Below are 25,551 nucleotides of genomic sequence, written 5' to 3'. Positions count from 1 at the left end.
ATAGCCTCTTTTTACTACATGCATCTGAATATATATATACGGTACATACACCAAAATAACATTTTTTATAATTTTTGTCTGTCTGTCTGTTTGTTCCGGCTAATTCCTGAAACGGCTGGACCGATTTTGTCGAGACTTTCACTGATAGGTAGCTGATGATATAAGGAGTAACTTAGGTTACTTCTTTAAACTAGCTTCGCTCCGCGACATAACATCGCGGGACTCAGCTATCAATAATAAAATTTAATCTTCCGAAGCGAAGCGAGGGCGGATCGCTAGTAAATAAATAATCTCTGTGAAGGTTGAATCTATTTTCTATTAATAATCTATTTATGCGGATAGTTCCTATATTCCTAATAAATAGAGTGAAATTCACCAAGTTCTCTCCTTTTCTAACTAGGTGCGCTCCTATTCTTGATTGAATAATATCTTCAGCTAAGAACGCACTTATTTCAAGGTAATTGTACACGACCCGGTCTGTATGGCTGTTTCCGAGTCGTGTGATAATATTTTCTGCTGTCTGTTTGTGCGCTGGTAGAAGACGGCTGTTTCTTTCGATGGATTTCGGCTTCTGTAGCGAGGTTTCACAGGTAACTGTCTGGTTCACTGGTAGCTGATTCACTGGTGGTTTTCTGATAACTGTACTATTGGAGAACTGCTGGTAACTGTTTCTGTCTTGCTGATGTTTCTTTGTCGGAGAGCTTCTGAGAACTGTTTCTGTCTTGATGATCTGCTGAGAACTGTTTCTTGATGTTTCTATGTCGGAGATTCGCTGAGAACTGTTTCTGTCTTGATGGTCTGTTGAGAACTGTTTCTGTCGAAGATCCACTGAGAACTGTTTCTATCTTGCTGATGGTTCTTTGTCGAAGATTCACTGGGAACTGATTTTGCCTATAAATGGCCATCCTTTTATATTTATTTCAGTACCCCATCTCGCGACGCGCTATCGACGCGCCACTTTCGGGGGTCCCTTGATCTGTATGTTACCGTAGTGAAAGCGCTCCACAAATCGTTCCTATTGGTCTATTTACATTCTCTGATCTGATACACTAACATATTGCACATAAAATAATTTAAGATTATACATTTTTGTTACGTAATTACTTATTAACTATATTATCAAATCTATTTATTTGATAAAACTATTAAAACCCTATTTCGTCCTGCACATTACTCCCGCCGTGCGAGTCAGTCGCATTCTTCTCGGTGCAGGATGGTCTTCTTCGATGGGCAGGATCAGTAGTTTTCGTACTGGTCTCCGTAGAACTCCACCCTTGGTTTTGATGTATACGGTGCGCCCCACGTTGTCGGGATCTGAATATGTCGCTATCACTTTTCCCTCGCATGCGTGTATTTCGTGGCTGGCACTTCCACTTTTCATGGCGACGCCTCGGCCATGAGGCTCCCGCCGGTGCTGTGGCTGCTATGTTTACTTTATCTATTAATTTTGTTGTTGTTACTGTCGCCGTTTCCGTGGGCCAGGAGTCTCGTCGTTGGCATAGGAATTCTGGCCCTCTGAACCATCTATGTTCGTTGTGGTACGGCATTGGGACGTCGCGGGTCACGTCGTCGGCTGAGTTATGCTTCGTGGGTAACCATCGCCTCCCGTTTACTGTTGCACTGTCTTCTATAGCTGTCAGGCGTTGGGTGACGTAAGGTTTGTACGAGCGTGATCCCGTCCTTGTCCGTCTCAACACTATCTTACTGTCGGTCCAGAAGGTCTTCGAGGTCGGTTTTCTTTCGTGTTTTCGACGAAAGTCTGTAGTTGTGTGTACTTTTAAACTTTTGAAGCTGTTCAAGTAGTCGTCGACGTAGTGTCTGTTCTGTACTGCGACTGCCGCCTCCGGGTGCGTGGCTTCTTGTTTCTGGGCGGTCAAGTTCTTTACATACATTGCTGTGGAAGGAGAACTTGACGCCCCGAAGATCAACGAGGTCATTCTGTTTTCTTCTGGGGGCTTGTCATCTCGCTGATCTTTGCGCCAGAGATAACGGAGCGCGTCTCTGTCTTCATGTCTTAATTTCACTTGCATTAACATCTCCTTGATGTCTGCTGTTACTGCTATATTATGCTGTCTAAATCGCATTATCACTCCTGGTAGTGATTGGAGTAGGTCCGGTCCCTTAAGCAGCATATCATTCAAAGCTACCCCTCTTGTTCTGGCGGCGGCGTCGTGGACGACTCGGAGTTTTTCCGGCTTCAGGGGGTTCACGACGGCGAAGTGAGGTAGATACCACGTTCTGTTCTCTGTTTTTGTTTTTGGAGCGGGCTCGGCGTAGCTTTTCGCGACGAGTGCTTCCATCTGTTCTGTGTATTTCTGTTTCAGTTCCGGATTACGATCGAGTTTGTTTTCTATATTTATCAGTCGCTTTAACGAGTTATTGTAGTTGTCTGGTAGACTGACATTATCTGTTTTCCAGAGCAGAGCAGTTTCGTATCTTCCATCTGTTGTGTGGACTGTATTGCTGTTGAGGATGCGAAGCGCCTGTTCCTCTGGGTCTGTTTTTGGTTTTCTTGGTGTGATGCATAGCGCATCCATAGCGAAATACTGTTTTATCAGATTTTCTATTTTATCATCTTCTTGGGTTTCGCTAGCATGATTTATGTAGTTTATGTGGTGGCCTAGGGTACGAGTGCGACCTCCATGCAATACCCAGCCTAGAGGTGTCAGTGACGCTATTGGCTGATTCCTGTTGCCTCGTCTAACTTTTGAAGTTAGTAACATGTGCCAGTTGTCTTGGCCAATCAGGATTCCAGGTTTCGCGTTCTCGTACGTGATGATGTCACTGATGTCTCGTAGGTGCGAATACTCATCTATCTGTTCCTTTGGTATTTTTTGTGCTGTTGCTTGTAGGTCGTTAACTGTTCTCGCTTGTATTATTTCTTTTCGACTGTTGAGGCCTCTGAGCGTGAGGTTGACTCTTCTTGACCTTGTTTCCGTTGATTTTATGTTGTTAATCGCCTGTATGTGTAACGGATCGATTGGTCCTGTTATTCCAGTCTTCTTGCAAATGATTTCGTCTATGAGTGTCACCGTTGATCCATCGTCGAGCAGCGCGTATGTATCAACCGTGCCTATCGGTCCTTGTACTTGGACTGGGATTATTTTCAAATAGGACTGTTTCTGTTTTCCGGTCCAAGCGGAATTAATGTTCTCTGTTGTTTCCTTGTCACTCTTGTCTGTTTTTTCAATTTTTCTGTCGAAGTGTAGCATCTTGTTGTGAGTATATTTGCAATCATTAATGCCACACGTCTTCGGTTTACAGTGGTGGGTTTTATTTCTATACTTGAGACATCGGAAACACAGGTGTTTATTCTTAGCGATATCCCATCTTGTGTTTGAGTCTGCCTTCTTGAATATGTAGCAGTCTGTTGTGGTGTGTTCAGTGTTGCTACATACCGGACATTTAGCTCGTGATGGCTTCTCACTGACTATGTGCACGTTTTGTGTGCGTCTGTTATGTTGTGCGGGCTGCGAGTAGTGCCCCACCTGTTCAGGCTGTGCATAAGGGCTGCACAGTTCGGCTTCTCTTTTCATGAATTTTTCAAATTTAATCAGATCCGGATCCTCCTTCGGTTGTATCGCGGTGAAGTCGTAGTATCGGTAACGTAGTGTTGGTGTGAGTTTTTCTAACATTGTTTTGGTAGTTTCCGGATTATATAAGTAATGTGTGCAATTTAATGCACGAAGCGTAGCTACGGCGTTGGTCACCTTACTGGAGAATATACAAATGTCTCTTGGTGTTTCTGTTAGTCTTGGCAGAGCTCGTAGCGTGTCTAACTCCGTTATGGCTATTGTTTCCGGTCTTCCGAATCGCGCTTCTAGACTTCTTATGACGTCGGACGGATCAGCGTTCGTTATAAGTAATCCGTCAACGGCTTCCTTTGCCCTTCCTTTCAGGTTCCTTCTGAGTCTGTTTATATTTTCTGTTTTTGTAAATGAATTCATCGTCTCGTGATAGGCTGCACGAAAGGATAGCCAGTCTTGGTGATTTCCATTAAAGAATGGCAATTCTGTGTATCTTGGTTCGCGGGCGGCTTTGACGGCGAGTGTTATTGCTGCGGTTAGATCTGAGAAGTCTTGTTTGTCGCAGGCTCCCGCCGGTGTTTCCTTATGTCGGTCGTGATTTTCCATTTTTGTGGGTTGCGTTTCCAACCACGTGCCCACTCTTTCGTCGAGTTCTGACTTACTGTATTCTGATTCGCTGTTTTCGTCATCAGATCCAGCTTCGAGCGTGGCCAATCGGGCGGCTGCTAACTCCACCTGTAGGCGGGCGAGCTCTTCTCTAGCTTTGGCTATCTTCTGTTCTTTTCTGTTTCGCGACCGGTCAGTTTTGACTGTACCGGCGCGCTGTTTTGTTGGCACGTCATTCTGTTTGGCTATATACTGTTTGACGGCCTCTGTTTTTGAGTTCCCAGGTTTCTCTGCGACTTTCATCGTGGCTTCCATGTTGGCTGTTGCGCACGATGATTCTGCTGTGGGGGCTACCAGACTCATGACGGTATTCGCGGTTGTTTCTGTCCACACGCTCTGTATTGTAGCTGTGGTTTCTGAGGGCGGCGATTGTTTAGTTTCGATCCGACCTCTTCCTGTTGACCGCGTTATCGGCATTGTTCCAGTTTCCTTTTTTCAAAATGTATCCTTTACCCGCGGCTCGAAAGAATAATGAAATTGTCTTCGATCCGGCTCGAATGGACCATGAAATGTACACGACCCGGTCTGTAGGGCTGTTTCCGAGTCGTGTAATAATGGTTTCTGCTGTTTGTTTGTGCGCTGGTAGAAGACGGCTGTTTCTTTCGATGGATTTCGGCTTCTGTAGCGAGGTTTCACAGGTAACTGTCTGGTTCACTGGTAGCTGATTCACTGGTGGTTTTCTGATAACTGTACTATTGGAGAACTGCTGGTAACTGTTTCTGTCTTGCTGATGTTTCTTTGTCGGAGAGCTTCTGAGAACTGTTTCTGTCTTGATGATCTGCTGAGAACTGTTTCTTGATGTTTCTATGTCGGAGATTCGCTGAGAACTGTTTCTGTCTTGATGGTCTGTTGAGAACTGTTTCTGTCGAAGATCCACTGAGAACTGTTTCTATCTTGCTGATGGTTCTTTGTCGAAGATTCACTGGGAACTGATTTTGCCTATAAATGGCCATCCTTTTATATTTATTTCAGTACCCCATCTCGCGACGCGCTATCGACGCGCCACTTTCGGGGGTCCCTTGATCTGTATGTTACCGTAGTGAAAGCGCTCCACAAATCGTTCCTTTTGGTCTATTTACATTCTCTGATCTGATACACTAACATATTGCACATAAAATAATTTAAGATTATACATTTTTGTTACGTAATTACTTATTAACTATATTATCAAATCTATTTATTTGATAAAACTATTAAAACCCTATTTCGTCCTGCACATTACTCCCGCCGTGCGAGTCAGTCGCATTCTTCTCGGTGCAGGATGGTCTTCTTCGATGGGCAGGATCAGTAGTTTTCGTACTGGTCTCCGTAGAACTCCACCCTTGGTTTTGATGTATACGGTGCGCCCCACGTTGTCGGGATCTGAATATGTCGCTATCACTTTTCCCTCGCATGCGTGTATTTCGTGGCTGGCACTTCCACTTTTCATGGCGACGCCTCGGCCATGAGGCTCCCGCCGGTGCTGTGGCTGCTATGTTTACTTTATCTATTAATTTTGTTGTTGTTACTGTCGCCGTTTCCGTGGGCCAGGAGTCTCGTCGTTGGCATAGGAATTCTGGCCCTCTGAACCATCTATGTTCGTTGTGGTACGGCATTGGGACGTCGCGGGTCACGTCGTCGGCTGAGTTATGCTTCGTGGGTAACCATCGCCTCCCGTTTACTGTTGCACTGTCTTCTATAGCTGTCAGGCGTTGGGTGACGTAAGGTTTGTACGAGCGTGATCCCGTCCTTGTCCGTCTCAACACTATCTTACTGTCGGTCCAGAAGGTCTTCGAGGTCGGTTTTCTTTCGTGTTTTCGACGAAAGTCTGTAGTTGTGTGTACTTTTAAACTTTTGAAGCTGTTCAAGTAGTCGTCGACGTAGTGTCTGTTCTGTACTGCGACTGCCGCCTCCGGGTGCGTGGCTTCTTGTTTCTGGGCGGTCAAGTTCTTTACATACATTGCTGTGGAAGGAGAACTTGACGCCCCGAAGATCAACGAGGTCATTCTGTTTTCTTCTGGGGGCTTGTCATCTCGCTGATCTTTGCGCCAGAGATAACGGAGCGCGTCTCTGTCTTCATGTCTTAATTTCACTTGCATTAACATCTCCTTGATGTCTGCTGTTACTGCTATATTATGCTGTCTAAATCGCATTATCACTCCTGGTAGTGATTGGAGTAGGTCCGGTCCCTTAAGCAGCATATCATTCAAAGCTACCCCTCTTGTTCTGGCGGCGGCGTCGTGGACGACTCGGAGTTTTTCCGGCTTCAGGGGGTTCACGACGGCGAAGTGAGGTAGATACCACGTTCTGTTCTCTGTTTTTGTTTTTGGAGCGGGCTCGGCGTAGCTTTTCGCGACGAGTGCTTCCATCTGTTCTGTGTATTTCTGTTTCAGTTCCGGATTACGATCGAGTTTGTTTTCTATATTTATCAGTCGCTTTAACGAGTTATTGTAGTTGTCTGGTAGACTGACATTATCTGTTTTCCAGAGCAGAGCAGTTTCGTATCTTCCATCTGTTGTGTGGACTGTATTGCTGTTGAGGATGCGAAGCGCCTGTTCCTCTGGGTCTGTTTTTGGTTTTCTTGGTGTGATGCATAGCGCATCCATAGCGAAATACTGTTTTATCAGATTTTCTATTTTATCATCTTCTTGGGTTTCGCTAGCATGATTTATGTAGTTTATGTGGTGGCCTAGGGTACGAGTGCGACCTCCATGCAATACCCAGCCTAGAGGTGTCAGTGACGCTATTGGCTGATTCCTGTTGCCTCGTCTAACTTTTGAAGTTAGTAACATGTGCCAGTTGTCTTGGCCAATCAGGATTCCAGGTTTCGCGTTCTCGTACGTGATGATGTCACTGATGTCTCGTAGGTGCGAATACTCATCTATCTGTTCCTTTGGTATTTTTTGTGCTGTTGCTTGTAGGTCGTTAACTGTTCTCGCTTGTATTATTTCTTTTCGACTGTTGAGGCCTCTGAGCGTGAGGTTGACTCTTCTTGACCTTGTTTCCGTTGATTTTATGTTGTTAATCGCCTGTATGTGTAACGGATCGATTGGTCCTGTTATTCCAGTCTTCTTGCAAATGATTTCGTCTATGAGTGTCACCGTTGATCCATCGTCGAGCAGCGCGTATGTATCAACCGTGCCTATCGGTCCTTGTACTTGGACTGGGATTATTTTCAAATAGGACTGTTTCTGTTTTCCGGTCCAAGCGGAATTAATGTTCTCTGTTGTTTCCTTGTCACTCTTGTCTGTTTTTTCAATTTTTCTGTCGAAGTGTAGCATCTTGTTGTGAGTATATTTGCAATCATTAATGCCACACGTCTTCGGTTTACAGTGGTGGGTTTTATTTCTATACTTGAGACATCGGAAACACAGGTGTTTATTCTTAGCGATATCCCATCTTGTGTTTGAGTCTGCCTTCTTGAATATGTAGCAGTCTGTTGTGGTGTGTTCAGTGTTGCTACATACCGGACATTTAGCTCGTGATGGCTTCTCACTGACTATGTGCACGTTTTGTGTGCGTCTGTTATGTTGTGCGGGCTGCGAGTAGTGCCCCACCTGTTCAGGCTGTGCATAAGGGCTGCACAGTTCGGCTTCTCTTTTCATGAATTTTTCAAATTTAATCAGATCCGGATCCTCCTTCGGTTGTATCGCGGTGAAGTCGTAGTATCGGTAACGTAGTGTTGGTGTGAGTTTTTCTAACATTGTTTTGGTAGTTTCCGGATTATATAAGTAATGTGTGCAATTTAATGCACGAAGCGTAGCTACGGCGTTGGTCACCTTACTGGAGAATATACAAATGTCTCTTGGTGTTTCTGTTAGTCTTGGCAGAGCTCGTAGCGTGTCTAACTCCGTTATGGCTATTGTTTCCGGTCTTCCGAATCGCGCTTCTAGACTTCTTATGACGTCGGACGGATCAGCGTTCGTTATAAGTAATCCGTCAACGGCTTCCTTTGCCCTTCCTTTCAGGTTCCTTCTGAGTCTGTTTATATTTTCTGTTTTTGTAAATGAATTCATCGTCTCGTGATAGGCTGCACGAAAGGATAGCCAGTCTTGGTGATTTCCATTAAAGAATGGCAATTCTGTGTATCTTGGTTCGCGGGCGGCTTTGACGGCGAGTGTTATTGCTGCGGTTAGATCTGAGAAGTCTTGTTTGTCGCAGGCTCCCGCCGGTGTTTCCTTATGTCGGTCGTGATTTTCCATTTTTGTGGGTTGCGTTTCCAACCACGTGCCCACTCTTTCGTCGAGTTCTGACTTACTGTATTCTGATTCGCTGTTTTCGTCATCAGATCCAGCTTCGAGCGTGGCCAATCGGGCGGCTGCTAACTCCACCTGTAGGCGGGCGAGCTCTTCTCTAGCTTTGGCTATCTTCTGTTCTTTTCTGTTTCGCGACCGGTCAGTTTTGACTGTACCGGCGCGCTGTTTTGTTGGCACGTCATTCTGTTTGGCTATATACTGTTTGACGGCCTCTGTTTTTGAGTTCCCAGGTTTCTCTGCGACTTTCATCGTGGCTTCCATGTTGGCTGTTGCGCACGATGATTCTGCTGTGGGGGCTACCAGACTCATGACGGTATTCGCGGTTGTTTCTGTCCACACGCTCTGTATTGTAGCTGTGGTTTCTGAGGGCGGCGATTGTTTAGTTTCGATCCGACCTCTTCCTGTTGACCGCGTTATCGGCATTGTTCCAGTTTCCTTTTTTCAAAATGTATCCTTTACCCGCGGCTCGAAAGAATAATGAAATTGTCTTCGATCCGGCTCGAATGGACCATGAAATGTACACGACCCGGTCTGTAGGGCTGTTTCCGAGTCGTGTAATAATGGTTTCTGCTGTTTGTTTGTGCGCTGGTAGAAGACGGCTGTTTCTTTCGATGGATTTCGGCTTCTGTAGCGAGGTTTCACAGGTAACTGTCTGGTTCACTGGTAGCTGATTCACTGGTGGTTTTCTGATAACTGTACTATTGGAGAACTGCTGGTAACTGTTTCTGTCTTGCTGATGTTTCTTTGTCGGAGAGCTTCTGAGAACTGTTTCTGTCTTGATGATCTGCTGAGAACTGTTTCTTGATGTTTCTATGTCGGAGATTCGCTGAGAACTGTTTCTGTCTTGATGGTCTGTTGAGAACTGTTTCTGTCGAAGATCCACTGAGAACTGTTTCTATCTTGCTGATGGTTCTTTGTCGAAGATTCACTGGGAACTGATTTTGCCTATAAATGGCCATCCTTTTATATTTATTTCAGTACCCCATCTCGCGACGCGCTATCGACGCGCCACTTTCGGGGGTCCCTTGATCTGTATGTTACCGTAGTGAAAGCGCTCCACAAATCGTTCCTTTTGGTCTATTTACATTCTCTGATCTGATACACTAACATATTGCACATAAAATAATTTAAGATTATACATTTTTGTTACGTAATTACTTATTAACTATATTATCAAATCTATTTATTTGATAAAACTATTAAAACCCTATTTCGTCCTGCACATTACTCCCGCCGTGCGAGTCAGTCGCATTCTTCTCGGTGCAGGATGGTCTTCTTCGATGGGCAGGATCAGTAGTTTTCGTACTGGTCTCCGTAGAACTCCACCCTTGGTTTTGATGTATACGGTGCGCCCCACGTTGTCGGGATCTGAATATGTCGCTATCACTTTTCCCTCGCATGCGTGTATTTCGTGGCTGGCACTTCCACTTTTCATGGCGACGCCTCGGCCATGAGGCTCCCGCCGGTGCTGTGGCTGCTATGTTTACTTTATCTATTAATTTTGTTGTTGTTACTGTCGCCGTTTCCGTGGGCCAGGAGTCTCGTCGTTGGCATAGGAATTCTGGCCCTCTGAACCATCTATGTTCGTTGTGGTACGGCATTGGGACGTCGCGGGTCACGTCGTCGGCTGAGTTATGCTTCGTGGGTAACCATCGCCTCCCGTTTACTGTTGCACTGTCTTCTATAGCTGTCAGGCGTTGGGTGACGTAAGGTTTGTACGAGCGTGATCCCGTCCTTGTCCGTCTCAACACTATCTTACTGTCGGTCCAGAAGGTCTTCGAGGTCGGTTTTCTTTCGTGTTTTCGACGAAAGTCTGTAGTTGTGTGTACTTTTAAACTTTTGAAGCTGTTCAAGTAGTCGTCGACGTAGTGTCTGTTCTGTACTGCGACTGCCGCCTCCGGGTGCGTGGCTTCTTGTTTCTGGGCGGTCAAGTTCTTTACATACATTGCTGTGGAAGGAGAACTTGACGCCCCGAAGATCAACGAGGTCATTCTGTTTTCTTCTGGGGGCTTGTCATCTCGCTGATCTTTGCGCCAGAGATAACGGAGCGCGTCTCTGTCTTCATGTCTTAATTTCACTTGCATTAACATCTCCTTGATGTCTGCTGTTACTGCTATATTATGCTGTCTAAATCGCATTATCACTCCTGGTAGTGATTGGAGTAGGTCCGGTCCCTTAAGCAGCATATCATTCAAAGCTACCCCTCTTGTTCTGGCGGCGGCGTCGTGGACGACTCGGAGTTTTTCCGGCTTCAGGGGGTTCACGACGGCGAAGTGAGGTAGATACCACGTTCTGTTCTCTGTTTTTGTTTTTGGAGCGGGCTCGGCGTAGCTTTTCGCGACGAGTGCTTCCATCTGTTCTGTGTATTTCTGTTTCAGTTCCGGATTACGATCGAGTTTGTTTTCTATATTTATCAGTCGCTTTAACGAGTTATTGTAGTTGTCTGGTAGACTGACATTATCTGTTTTCCAGAGCAGAGCAGTTTCGTATCTTCCATCTGTTGTGTGGACTGTATTGCTGTTGAGGATGCGAAGCGCCTGTTCCTCTGGGTCTGTTTTTGGTTTTCTTGGTGTGATGCATAGCGCATCCATAGCGAAATACTGTTTTATCAGATTTTCTATTTTATCATCTTCTTGGGTTTCGCTAGCATGATTTATGTAGTTTATGTGGTGGCCTAGGGTACGAGTGCGACCTCCATGCAATACCCAGCCTAGAGGTGTCAGTGACGCTATTGGCTGATTCCTGTTGCCTCGTCTAACTTTTGAAGTTAGTAACATGTGCCAGTTGTCTTGGCCAATCAGGATTCCAGGTTTCGCGTTCTCGTACGTGATGATGTCACTGATGTCTCGTAGGTGCGAATACTCATCTATCTGTTCCTTTGGTATTTTTTGTGCTGTTGCTTGTAGGTCGTTAACTGTTCTCGCTTGTATTATTTCTTTTCGACTGTTGAGGCCTCTGAGCGTGAGGTTGACTCTTCTTGACCTTGTTTCCGTTGATTTTATGTTGTTAATCGCCTGTATGTGTAACGGATCGATTGGTCCTGTTATTCCAGTCTTCTTGCAAATGATTTCGTCTATGAGTGTCACCGTTGATCCATCGTCGAGCAGCGCGTATGTATCAACCGTGCCTATCGGTCCTTGTACTTGGACTGGGATTATTTTCAAATAGGACTGTTTCTGTTTTCCGGTCCAAGCGGAATTAATGTTCTCTGTTGTTTCCTTGTCACTCTTGTCTGTTTTTTCAATTTTTCTGTCGAAGTGTAGCATCTTGTTGTGAGTATATTTGCAATCATTAATGCCACACGTCTTCGGTTTACAGTGGTGGGTTTTATTTCTATACTTGAGACATCGGAAACACAGGTGTTTATTCTTAGCGATATCCCATCTTGTGTTTGAGTCTGCCTTCTTGAATATGTAGCAGTCTGTTGTGGTGTGTTCAGTGTTGCTACATACCGGACATTTAGCTCGTGATGGCTTCTCACTGACTATGTGCACGTTTTGTGTGCGTCTGTTATGTTGTGCGGGCTGCGAGTAGTGCCCCACCTGTTCAGGCTGTGCATAAGGGCTGCACAGTTCGGCTTCTCTTTTCATGAATTTTTCAAATTTAATCAGATCCGGATCCTCCTTCGGTTGTATCGCGGTGAAGTCGTAGTATCGGTAACGTAGTGTTGGTGTGAGTTTTTCTAACATTGTTTTGGTAGTTTCCGGATTATATAAGTAATGTGTGCAATTTAATGCACGAAGCGTAGCTACGGCGTTGGTCACCTTACTGGAGAATATACAAATGTCTCTTGGTGTTTCTGTTAGTCTTGGCAGAGCTCGTAGCGTGTCTAACTCCGTTATGGCTATTGTTTCCGGTCTTCCGAATCGCGCTTCTAGACTTCTTATGACGTCGGACGGATCAGCGTTCGTTATAAGTAATCCGTCAACGGCTTCCTTTGCCCTTCCTTTCAGGTTCCTTCTGAGTCTGTTTATATTTTCTGTTTTTGTAAATGAATTCATCGTCTCGTGATAGGCTGCACGAAAGGATAGCCAGTCTTGGTGATTTCCATTAAAGAATGGCAATTCTGTGTATCTTGGTTCGCGGGCGGCTTTGACGGCGAGTGTTATTGCTGCGGTTAGATCTGAGAAGTCTTGTTTGTCGCAGGCTCCCGCCGGTGTTTCCTTATGTCGGTCGTGATTTTCCATTTTTGTGGGTTGCGTTTCCAACCACGTGCCCACTCTTTCGTCGAGTTCTGACTTACTGTATTCTGATTCGCTGTTTTCGTCATCAGATCCAGCTTCGAGCGTGGCCAATCGGGCGGCTGCTAACTCCACCTGTAGGCGGGCGAGCTCTTCTCTAGCTTTGGCTATCTTCTGTTCTTTTCTGTTTCGCGACCGGTCAGTTTTGACTGTACCGGCGCGCTGTTTTGTTGGCACGTCATTCTGTTTGGCTATATACTGTTTGACGGCCTCTGTTTTTGAGTTCCCAGGTTTCTCTGCGACTTTCATCGTGGCTTCCATGTTGGCTGTTGCGCACGATGATTCTGCTGTGGGGGCTACCAGACTCATGACGGTATTCGCGGTTGTTTCTGTCCACACGCTCTGTATTGTAGCTGTGGTTTCTGAGGGCGGCGATTGTTTAGTTTCGATCCGACCTCTTCCTGTTGACCGCGTTATCGGCATTGTTCCAGTTTCCTTTTTTCAAAATGTATCCTTTACCCGCGGCTCGAAAGAATAATGAAATTGTCTTCGATCCGGCTCGAATGGACCATGAAATGTACACGACCCGGTCTGTAGGGCTGTTTCCGAGTCGTGTAATAATGGTTTCTGCTGTCTGTTTGTGCGCTGGTAGAAGACGGCTGTTTCTTTCGATGGATTTCGGCTTCTGTAGCGAGGTTTCACAGGTAACTGTCTGGTTCACTGGTAGCTGATTCACTGGTGGTTTTCTGATAACTGTACTATTGGAGAACTGCTGGTAACTGTTTCTGTCTTGCTGATGTTTCTTTGTCGGAGAGCTTCTGAGAACTGTTTCTGTCTTGATGATCTGCTGAGAACTGTTTCTTGATGTTTCTATGTCGGAGATTCGCTGAGAACTGTTTCTGTCTTGATGGTCTGTTGAGAACTGTTTCTGTCGAAGATCCACTGAGAACTGTTTCTATCTTGCTGATGGTTCTTTGTCGAAGATTCACTGGGAACTGATTTTGCCTATAAATGGCCATCCTTTTATATTTATTTCAGTACCCCATCTCGCGACGCGCTATCGACGCGCCACTTTCGGGGGTCCCTTGATCTGTATGTTACCGTAGTGAAAGCGCTCCACAAATCGTTCCTATTGGTCTATTTACATTCTCTGATCTGATACACTAACATATTGCACATAAAATAATTTAAGATTATACATTTTTGTTACGTAATTACTTATTAACTATATTATCAAATCTATTTATTTGATAAAACTATTAAAACCCTATTTCGTCCTGCACAGTAATATCGTGCCACTTTTGAGAGGGACATTTGATAGGGCTCTCTAAATACGTGCACCGCTGACGCCGCCGAGGTCGCAACTAGTCTAGCTGTGGCAAACCGCCGCACATCACGCCGCTCGCCGCGCCTCCCAACGCACCCCCAGTAGCTGTGGCCAGGCCCTTACGTTGTAGATGCCCATGGGCTGCGGTAACCACTTAATACCAGGCTGTGAGCTCGTCCACCCATCTAAGCAATAAAAATACTGTAATATTCTGAGCAGACACGGGCATGGTGTGCTGGTGCGCCGTGAAGTCGGTGAAGCAGACCGCGGACAGCAGCGTGGTGGCGCTGGGCGCGGCGCCGGACTGTCTGCAGGCGGCGCGGCTACAGCACAAGCCCGACTCGCAACTGCTGCCCGGCAACGCCCTCCACTTCACCGTCGACAGCGTAACCACATTTAATACTAAATGAAGACGGGGATGAAGAAGGGGATATGAAACAAATTGTTAATTTTGAGAAAACGTGCAACAAGCTTTTGTTACTTGTACTTTTTCTTCATAACGTTGGTTGACTGGTAGAGAATGCCTCAGGCATTAAGTCCGCCATTGTACCTTTGTGCATGAAGTTGAATAAATATTTTATTTTTTATTGCCTTTGTAGGCAGACGAGGATACGGTCCACATGATGGTAAGTGGTCACCGTCGCTCATGGACGTCAGCAATGCCAGGGGCAGAGCCAAGCCGCTGCCTACCTAAATAACTTGCAATTTCTAAAATTAGCCTTTAAACCTAGTGTTTTAAGGTCTAATATAGTTTACAGGCACATAACACCTTCATTCAATGTAAAAACTCAAAAATCTTAAAAATTTACCTATTTCTACAGTAAATACCAAAGACTAATACAATGTATAGAATACATAGATAAGATTGTTTTTTTTTCTGCAGGCCGTAGACAACGGGGTCAAAGGTTTCGTGTTCGACGATGTGCAGGCGTGCGTGCTGCGGCAACACTTAGATAAGGGCAAAGCGAAGAGACCGGCGGTCGGGCAGAAGGTGAGTAACTTGAGAAGTTTGTCTGCTTGGAAAAACAATACACTATTTTACTGCAGTTTTTTTGTCGACGGTATATAACATAACACTGGTGGTAGGACCTCTTGTGAGTCCGCACGGGTAGGTACCACCGCCCTGCCTATTTCTGCCGTGAAGCAGTAATGCGTTTCGGTTTGGAGGGCGGGGCAGTCATTGTAACTATACTGAGACCTTAGAACTCCATATCTCAAGGTGGGTGGCGCATTTACGTTGTAGATGTCTATGGGCTCCAGTAACCACTTAACACCAGGTGAGCTGCGAGCTCGTCAACCCATAAAAAACATATCAAAGTTTTCTCTGCCCAATAAGTAATACGCTTGGTGTACTTGTGTACATTGACGACTATACACGGCTTAAATTATTAAGTTGCAGTTTTACCAAATAAATATATACCTATCTATCACTCAAGTACTTACCACTGTCGACTCCAACAAAATAATGATTTAATGGTGACGGCTCTTTACGATACTCGCTTTCATAATCAAAGATGGCCGACGAGAAAACCATTTGCCGTTTAAAAATCCTTTGAAAATTATCAATTCGGTCAGCACGGCTGCACAAACTGTCGCCAGTGACTCCTTTATGTCGCCAAATCTTGCCCTCGATTCCGAAGGGTCGACTGTGCGTAAACTTATTTATTAAATACTTTAATATTTTATTTATTTATTGCTTAGATGGGAGGACGAGTTCACAGCCCACCCGGTGTTAAGTGATTACTGGAGCCCATAGACATCTACAATGTAAATGCACCACCCACCTTGAAATATAAGTTCTAAGGTCTCAAGTATAGTCACAACGGCTACCCCACCCTTCGAACCGAAACGCATTACTGCTTCACGGCAGAAATAGGCAGGTCGGTGGTACCTACCCGCGCGGACTCACAAGAGGTCCTACCACCAGTAATCTCTTTATTTTTCGCAATAATGAAATAATACTTTTTTAAACATAATATGTTTATCCGCAACACGCTTCGTCAGAAATGTCTTTAGTAAATGGGTTTAGCGACATTAATTAGCGTTCCAGTGTTCCTACCGCAGGTAACCGCCCGTGTGCTGTTTGTGATGCCGCCGAGGAACATGCCCTATCTGACGCTGAAGAACATTTTCGAGACCACATACCCTGACCTCGAGCAGGAGAGGAAATACAAGGATGGGGACATCATTGAGGAGGCGCAGGTAAGTGTCAATAGGCACACGAGGGAGACAGAGCTATTTTTGCGATAGTCGATAGCTTGAGGTTGGCGATTTCATGTTTTTGAATTGTACATTTTAAATAGTTTTAGTATTATATATTTAGCAAACATTGTTGGTGTGCGATTTCTCTAAATAAATAATTAAAATTTTGTAATTTAGTGAATAATGCAACATAGAGGCAAAAATCTACACTACTCTTGTACTGGTGGTAGGACCTCTTTATTGGTGTTAGGACCTCTTGTGAGTCCGCACGGGTAGCTACCACCGCCCTGAAGCAGTAATGCGTTTCGGTTTGAAGGGTGGGGCAGCCGTTGTAACTATACTAAGACCTTAGAACTTATATCTCAAAGTTGGTTTGCTCATTTACGCTGTAGATGTATATGGGCTCCAGTAACCACTTAACATCAGGTGGGCTGTGAGCTCGACCACCTTTTTAAGCAAAAAAATTAAAATTTAAAAAAATGTTCAGAGATGAGTCAGATTTTGTATGAAGTTAGGGGATGGAAGCGTTCATGTGTCGAGTTGTCTGGGAGTAGTACGCTCAGTGCGACACAAAGACAACCATTTTGTTGAGAAGCAGGCACGTGGTCAGGATCAACTATGGTATGTTGAAGTGTTCTCAGGCGGTACTGAACTCCACCTCATAGAGAACAGGTCACCAAGCAAGGTGGCAAGGTGTTTGATTGATAAGCAACGCACAAAAAAGTTGTTCAAATATATATTGAATTGTATATTCCACAGGTATTAAAGATAACAGGAAGATCGGTACATATGAAGTTGGACCACGGGTGTACCGCTGTGATGAGCATCAAGAGAATTGATATCGAAGAGGAAATGACGGACGAAGAAGTCATTGCCAAATCATATCCTGTTGGTGAGTTGAACCGTTTTATAAAATATGTCAACTGTGTGTATCGCTGGCTACTTGTCGAACTCGACAAAGGCTGAATTTCTTACCGGATCTTCTGAGCGGGTCTCGATTCCGATCCGGTGGTAGATTTTCGAAGCAGCTGCCCTTGAGCTGTTGGGCATCCTCTGGAGGAGCTCGGACAGCTGTTAGCAAATCCAACCTCTCCTGGCTGAGTCTTTGCTCGCCCACTTGTCCTAATGAAACTGGAAAGGCCCCTGGGCCACTAGTAATGCTTCAATCATTAAAAAAAAAGTATCGCTGGCAACATTAACATTGGCATTGTAACACTTCTGCCCCCACTCACTTTATCACTATCTAGTTGTTTTCTCTCTGTGAATCACTTATCCCCATCATCTGATTATTAAGCAAGATCCAATAACTTGAATAAGCAGATAATGTAACTGACTGAACATACATTAAACTACAATATATTTCTTTCCTTTCCCTCTCCATTGCTGTTTAAACAAGTACCTAAGTAGTATAAAGCTATGCCCGTGGAAAATAACGTTAACCTAAATGTAATAAAGTTTACACACAAACCAACTAACTATTGTATGAAAACAGAATCATTAATATTAAAAACTAACTGACCCCGCAGACTTCGTAGTGCCTCAATCGATAAATAAAATACCTAAACTTTTGTATAAAATAAACTTAAAACAAACAAAAGGGATCCGTCCGACGGGGGACACATGAAAGGAAAAACAAAATGGTTATTTTTATTATATTGAATTCCGAGCATTTTTATATTTTAAAACTTTTAAACCACCTTTTAAACGTTCTCTGGACTTCCACAAATAATTCAAGACCAAAATTAGCCAAATCGGTCCAGCCGTTCTCGAATTGTAGCAAGACTAACGAACAGCAATTCATTCTTATATATTGCAGATGACAATGAAGTTTGTCAATTTCACCTCAACATAATTGAAACATGGTTAATTTTCAATATTACCCACTTCTCTGTCCCCAGGCAGCACCCACAGAGTGAGGGTCCTCAACTACAATCTATCTGACTACTTCTATTCCGTGACGGATGATCCCAGTGTTGTCAACGAGAAGTACTTCACCATGGAGCAGCTGTCCGTCGGCGAGATAGTCGACGGTCACGTGAAGACAGTCACCGACTCATACATCCTGGTCTCCCTGGGGAGGATGCACGGTCAGTACCAAAGTTCTAATTAGACCGGTTACTTGTAGTGACCTCGGGACTGCTCAGTGGTAAGGATTACCTTATTGATTAAGCCGGGGCTGGACACTGTCAGGACAAAAAAAAATATTTTTTTTCTATGATGGGTAGGCGAGCTCACAGCCCATCTGGTTTTAAGTAGTTACCGGAGCCCATAGACAGCTACAACGTAAATGCGCCACCCACCTTGAGATATAAGTTCTAAGGTCTCAAGTATAGTTACAACAATGAGAATATTCTGTAGTTGTGTAGCGTGTAACGTTCGGCCGCACTCGGGCGTCATCGGGAGCGATCGGATTTCCCGAACGCGCAGGTGTCGCTTGACGTCATGCAACAAGATTCTGGGTAGGCAGCGGCAGGTGAGTCCGCACGGGTAGGTAGGTACCAGGCCACTTATAGGCAGCAACCTGGCTCTGCCTGCTAAAGTCCATGGGCGACGGTAACCACTCACCATCAGGTGGGCCGTATGCTCGTCTGCCTACAAGGGCAATAAAAAAAATATATACGCGCGCGCCGATTTAAGTTCAATGTATAAACGTAATTTTAGTTTTAATTTGTATATCCTAGTGCCTAGCGTTGTTTACTTTACTTTTGGTTTATATTTTAATATTGTACACATTATAGTTGTTTTTGAAATGGTGTGTTTGACTTTTATATGTTCGGAGTGAAAATATCTCGCGAATACGAACAACAAATAACAAACCACAGTTGTAGTAGTTCCTGGATCGATATTCTAGTCCGGCTTAGATTAACGAACCCTAGACAATGAAGGAGACAAGAAAAACCGGCAATGTACGTTAAATTGCTTCCAGGCTACGTCGGCCTCACTCACCTGACGGACACTGGAGTGCTGCTCGACCCCCGCCAGGGTTCCAATCCTAAGCTCACCAAAAAGTTTAAGGTAATGTCAACCACAGCGCTATGTCTCTTATAACTCAACATGTGTTTCATTCATACAAACTATTTTTGAGTTTCCCAATATCTAATTATATTAGTAGACTTATTAGATCAGGTGCTAATGATATGTGCGTTAAATCCAATTATCTAGGTTTGATTCCTGAATGGGGAAAGTATCCTTGTTAAAGAAATTTGGTATGTGTTTCTGGTGTGTGTGAGAGAGAGAGAAAGAGCATAGAGAGAGATAGCAATATTCTCGTGGCGCATTGTTACGGTTAAAGGTTTTTTAACAAGAAGTTTGTTCAGTTTTGTGTGTTCGTGTATTAACGTAATACTAGTGGTCCCCCGGTAGTCGAAAGTCGACTATAATTAATTGAAATTATAATAAAGTACACTATTACGATTCTATTGTCAAAGACTACTTCTGTAATCACAGATTTCGCCAAGACTACATTTTAGACAAATCTATATATTAATACGTGAAGCAAAAACTTTGTATCCCTTTTTACGAAAATTGCGCCGACGGAGGAGTATGAAATTTTCCACACTTATAGAGAATATAGAGAAGAAGTGCACAATGCTAATTTTTTTTTTAAATAATGCAAAATAGATACATTAAATCAATAAAGAAAACATTACACACACTACATACCATGTGTTTGACGCACACACGCATGCATACTATTTATTGTCAAGCTTTTGTTCTTGACGTCTGTGGTCAAATTGAGAATAGATTAAATATTGTTTGTCTTTATTAATATTTGTTTAAAGAGTAGCCTTGGCGAAATTTGTGATTATAGAAGTATAAAATACAATCATAATAGTGTACAAACCTACAATTCCAATTAATTATAGTCGAATTTCGACTACCGGGAGACTACTAGTATTAATAAAGACAAACAATATTTAATCTATTCTCAATTTAACCACAGACAATAAGGTAAGTTTGACAATAAAGAAAATAGTATTTATGCGTGTGTGTGTGTGTGTGTGTGTGTGTCAAATACATGTCATTGTAATGTATTTTTTTTATTGATTTAATGTATTTCTTATGCATAATTTAAAAAATTATTAACATTCTGCACTCCTTCTCTATATTCTCGATAAGTGTGAGAAATTTCATACGCCTCCGTCTACGCAATTTTTGTAAAAAGGGGTATAACATTTTGCTTGACGTATTAATATATAGATTTATTTCGAACAGGTGGGACAGCAGGTCCGCGCGAGGGTGCTGTCCGTGGACCCTGCCAAGCCGGCCCTCATGTTGACCCTGAAGCCGTCCCTCCTCGCAGCCGACCTCGACGTGCTGCAGCGCCACGACCAGGCCGTGATCGGGAAGGTGTACACCGGGGTCATATACGTGAGTTCATCATTACATAAAGAAGCGAATATACTTCTTAACTTTGACATTGTTAGGAAAACTTGACGAGTGACATCATTAGTGGGTTACTAAAGTTCTTTAAACTTTTTTTTATTGCTTAAATGGGTGGAAGAGCTCACAACTGATGTTAAGTGGTTACCGGAGCTCCTAGACATCTACAACGTAAATGCGCCACCCACCTTGAGATATAAGTTCTAAGGTCTCAAGTATAGTTACAACGGCTGCCCCACCCTTCAAACCGAAACGTATTACTGCTTCACGGCAGGAATAGGCAGGGTGGTGATACCTACTCGCGCGGACTCACAAGAGGTCCTACCACCAGTAATTAAATTGAACGGGGATTATTGGAACCGGGTGTGCTTTTCCGAAACACTCTTGTCATTATTCCTTGCATTAGGCATCTGGTGAACGATGACCCGTATGTGAATAAATAAAGTTGATATATATATATATACATCTGACAATCTGTAAGTTGTTTTTTGTTCTTCGACAAATGTTCTTTGTTTCTGGTTGTGAGAGCCCCACACATTACATTCCGTTTCTCTTATCACACCCCTGACCTTTTTATATGTAAAATGTCATGATGATGTTCGCTTGAGGAATTATGTTCATAACGTCAGTGCCAATCGCCTCGTGAACGAAAGTATACAGGTTTCAATATCGATTAGTCCAGGATTCAATATCGATTTTTCCAGGCGATCCGGGACTATATACTGGTGTCGTTCTTCAACAACCTGATGGCGTACGTTCCGAAGACGATGGTCTCGATCGAGCCGATAGAGAACCTAACCGAGGCCTTCCATGTCGGACAGATTGTAAGTGCTTGGCATCGGCTGCTTATGGTCGTCAGCGTCTCGCCCTTACTCCATCTAACCCAGTGCTTCCCAACCTTTCTTGTGCCATGTCCCACTGTAACATTTCTAAAATTTGTATGCCCCCCCCATACATAATTTTTAACGTTAAAAACTTGATTTGTTCATTTAAAAAACAAATTTTGGAAGAATAATAAACATAAAATTTGGAAGAATAAATTTTGGTTTTTCAAATCACTATGAAATTGTTATCAAATCACAGTAAAAAGATATTTCAAAACATATAATAAAAACTGAAATTCAAATTCAAATAATTTTAATACAGATTTTCTAGGTATATTAATTTAGTGCGATTGCCCCCTTAATTATCAAATTGCCCCCTTGTGGAGTGTGGGTCCCACGTTGGGAAACACCGCTCTAACCCGTTATTTCTCTGCTCGCAGGTGAGCTGCACGATACTGAATGTGGATATCGAGAACAAGAAACTGCTGGGCAGCCTCATACCGACGCAGACCTTTCGGATCAACGTGAGTACACACGCGGGGGGCTGCGCCCTCGACCGACGGGGAGCCCTAGCCGTCATCAGAATACAAGAAACCGAACATAATCCTAAATCGCGCTAACGACATTAACAGAATACGTATGCCGACATACAATGCGGCGATTAATGATGTTTAGTTAACTAATAAAATGTAAACTTGTTGAGTAACACTAGCCGCAATCCAAATTCCGCCATAGTAACTGGATACTTCTCAATTTTCATTCACATAACACATATTTTCTAATTTGTTTCATTATTGACTTTGTTTTTTGTAAGTTAATTCAAGTTACAAGGCTACTAGTTCATAATAGCCAGATAAGCTATTAAACAGTGACGTCAATGTACAGTAGAGTTCACTCTCCGTGCAATCGAGACATTATTTTTATATTATTTGCTCAATGCAATTCTCCAATAAACGCGAATATTAACAACTTCTCAAACGAAATAATTTTAATATCATCAATAATATCAATACAAAAATTACGTGACGCAAAAATAATTTGTAATGAAAAAATAATTGCTCAGTACAATCTAGATCAGTACATTCAAGAATCTTTGTTCACACGTGAAAAAAAATCGTAACAATTTATATTAAACACTATCTGACCCGGCAGACTTCGTAGTGCCTCAATCGATAAATAAAAGACCCAAACTTTTATATAAAATAAACTTAAAACAAACAAAAGGAATCCGTCCGACGGGGGACACATCAAAGGGAAAACAAAATTATTATTTATATTTAATTCCGAGCATTTTCATATTTATCTACCTTTTAAACCTTCTCTGGACTTTCACAAATAATTCAAGACCAAAATTAGCCAAATCGGTCCAGCCGTTCTCGAGTTTTAGCGAGACTAACGAACAGCAATTCATTTTTGTATATATAGATTTATTTATTTGACAGAGAAAACGTAAAGCCAAAGAGAAGCACGATTCAATCGGAGAAGAGAGGGAAACCGAAGACGAGGGAGCAACACAAATTAATGAGGAAAAAGATAAACCAAAAAATAAACAGACATTAGCGAGCGGAGACGCTCCTGACAAAAAGAAGAAAAAGAAGAAAGACAATAGAGTAGACGGAGAGATGAATGGGAGGACAGAAGGAAAGACATCCGAGGAGAGTGACGCCATAGACACTGACTTATCCGAGGAGTGCGAGCAGGTGTTGACTCCGGAGGACCTGGCGCTGCTCGACCTCAGCCAGTGCCGCACCAAGAAGCAGTACAAGAAGAGGATCGATTCTATATTGAATGCGGTTAGCGAAATACACAGCGGCATTCCATTACTTGAGGAGAAAATCGCAAAAATAGAAGCCAAAGGTGAGATTATCTTATTGTGTAATAATTTTTTTTACGGGCAACGGCTTGGTATTGCCGTCGTCCATAAGCGACGGTACGAACAGATGGGCCGTATGCTCGTTTACCTACAAAGGCAATAAAAAAAAAAAGTACTTATTTTTCATATCCGTCCTCGTTATTTATTGTGCTTAGTGTACGGGGCACTGCGTTGAACAAATTCGGCAGGAGACAGCGAGGACACACACACAGATACATTTGTACAAACCCGTCCGGAGCATCGATTAGTATAATAACAGCAGGAATTCCACCGGCCCGGATGAGGGTCGACCTCAATAGGGTCCAATAGATACTTTAACTTAAGATGTTATTTTTGTGGTCCCCCCTCAGTGTAATGTGTATAATTATTAATCGTAATTTTAAACCTTTTTATTTATTCCCTTGGTAAAACGACGAGCGTACGGCCCACCTAATGGTGAGTGAGTTACCGTCGCACATGGTCTTCAGCAATGCAGGGGCAGAGCCAGGTCGCTGCCAACAAACAACACAAAAAAAAAGTTTTTTTTTATTGCTTAGATGAGTGGACGAGCTCACAGCACACCTGGTGTTAAGTGGTTACTGGAGCCCATAGACATCTACAACGTAAATGTACCACTCACCTAAGTTCTAAGGTCTCAGTATAGTTACAACGGCTGCCCCACCCTTCAAACCGAAACGCATTGTTGCTTTACGGCAGAAACTGTTTGTGTGGTGCCCTAAAAACTACAAATGTTTCTTATTTACAGGTTTGACGACGAAAAACAAAATGTTGCACACCGCGCTGCACTCCGAGAAACTTATCAACGAGGAACGCGCCAAGAAACTTAACGAAGGTCTCGAGACGGCTCGACGCGCGCTCGCCGACCTGCGCGCCGAACCTCACAACAACTGCACCAAGCAAACCGACGACGTACAGCCTGAAGTGAAAGAGAATATTGAAAATGAAAACATACAAAAGAAAATCGATAAGAAACGTAAGGCAAATAAAGAAAGAAAAAACGCTAAAGACGAAACAGAAATACGCGATAAGAAGAGAAAAGGAACAGATGATGTCCGGAAAACAGAAGATAGCAAGACAGATCAGGGGAGGAAGGGACGAGGGGAGCCGGCGGAGAAAAGACGAACCGTAAATGTCACTGAGGAGCTGCGGCCCGTCCTGCACGCGCCCAGCGCCAAGGACTTCTGGAGTGGGACACTTGACAGTGGGAAGACCCTGCAGGACCAGCAGTCCAGCAGCAGCGATGATGAGGTACACCACGTCTGAACATACTCATTATATTAATTTGTGAAGCATAAACTTTGTACCCCTTTTTAAGCAAGTTGCGCGGATGGAGGAATATGAAATTTCCCACACTTATAAAGAATATAGAGAAGGAGTGCAGAATGTTACTTTTTTTTAATTATGCATAAAAAATACATTATATCAACAAATAAAAACATCACACACACTACCATGTATTTGACACACACGCATGCATAAATACTATTTGTTTATTGTCAAAATTTCCTTATTACTTATTGTCTGCGGTTAAATTGAGAATAAATTATATTGTTTGTCTTTATTAATATATTTTGTCTCAAGTGTAGTCTTAACGAAATATGTGGTTATAGAAGTGTAATAATAATAGTCTTTTTTTATTTATTGCTTAGATGGGTGGACGAGCTCACAGCCCACCTGGTGTTAAGTGGTTACTGGAGCCCATAGACATCTACAACGTAAATGCGCCATCCACCTTGAGATATAAGTTCTAAGGTCTCAGTATAGTTACAACGGCTGCCCTTCAAACCAAAACGCATTTCTGCTTCACGGCAGAAATAAGCAGGGTGGTGGTACCTACCCGCGCGGACTCACAAGAGGTCCTACCACCAGTGATTACGCAAATTATAATTTTTCGGGTTTGATTTTTATTACACGATGTTATTCCTTCACCGTGGAAGACAATCGTGAACATTTGTTAAGTACGTATTTCATTAGAAAAATTGGTACCCGCCTGCGGGATTCGAACATCGGTGCATCGCTCAACACGAATGCACCGGACGTCTTATCCTTTAGGCCACGACGACTTCTAACGTCTAGTCTTTGATAATAGATTCATAATAGTGTACAATCTTATAATTTTGATTAATTATAGTCGAATTTCGACTACCGGGGGACCGCTAGTATTCATTAAAATCTGTTCGTTTTATTATATTACTTCCTTCATTAAACACAAGTCGTTCTAAAGAATACTCAAGAAATAATTTTGCCGTTACACAAAAACTACGAACCATTAATTATCTCAGAGCACTTCCAACATAAGATTTGTAACAAGATTTTGTAGTGTAACAAAAACC

General features: G+C 43.3%; 1 protein-coding gene across 1 annotated transcript in view; it reads left to right on the top strand.

Annotated features, from left to right (window-relative positions):
• Positions 1–25,551, top strand: part of LOC101747169 (protein RRP5 homolog) — a 35,122-nt gene that overhangs the window by 4,829 nt on the left and 4,742 nt on the right. The window contains exons 6-16 of the mRNA XM_004925671.5: positions 14,156–14,322; positions 14,820–14,927; positions 16,001–16,138; positions 16,898–17,030; positions 18,037–18,225; positions 19,065–19,153; positions 20,354–20,509; positions 21,226–21,345; positions 21,786–21,869; positions 22,788–23,202; positions 23,964–24,466. Coding sequence (XP_004925728.1) covers positions 14,156–14,322; positions 14,820–14,927; positions 16,001–16,138; positions 16,898–17,030; positions 18,037–18,225; positions 19,065–19,153; positions 20,354–20,509; positions 21,226–21,345; positions 21,786–21,869; positions 22,788–23,202; positions 23,964–24,466 — 2,102 coding nt within the window. The remainder of the gene's footprint in view (positions 1–14,155; positions 14,323–14,819; positions 14,928–16,000; positions 16,139–16,897; positions 17,031–18,036; positions 18,226–19,064; positions 19,154–20,353; positions 20,510–21,225; positions 21,346–21,785; positions 21,870–22,787; positions 23,203–23,963; positions 24,467–25,551) is intronic.

Source organism: Bombyx mori, chromosome 25 (genome assembly GCF_030269925.1).
Source record: "Bombyx mori chromosome 25, ASM3026992v2".
NCBI classification, from domain to species: domain Eukaryota; kingdom Metazoa; phylum Arthropoda; class Insecta; order Lepidoptera; family Bombycidae; genus Bombyx; species Bombyx mori.
Note: the sequence above shows the minus strand (reverse complement) of the source record. Positions and strands in the feature narration are given on the sequence as shown.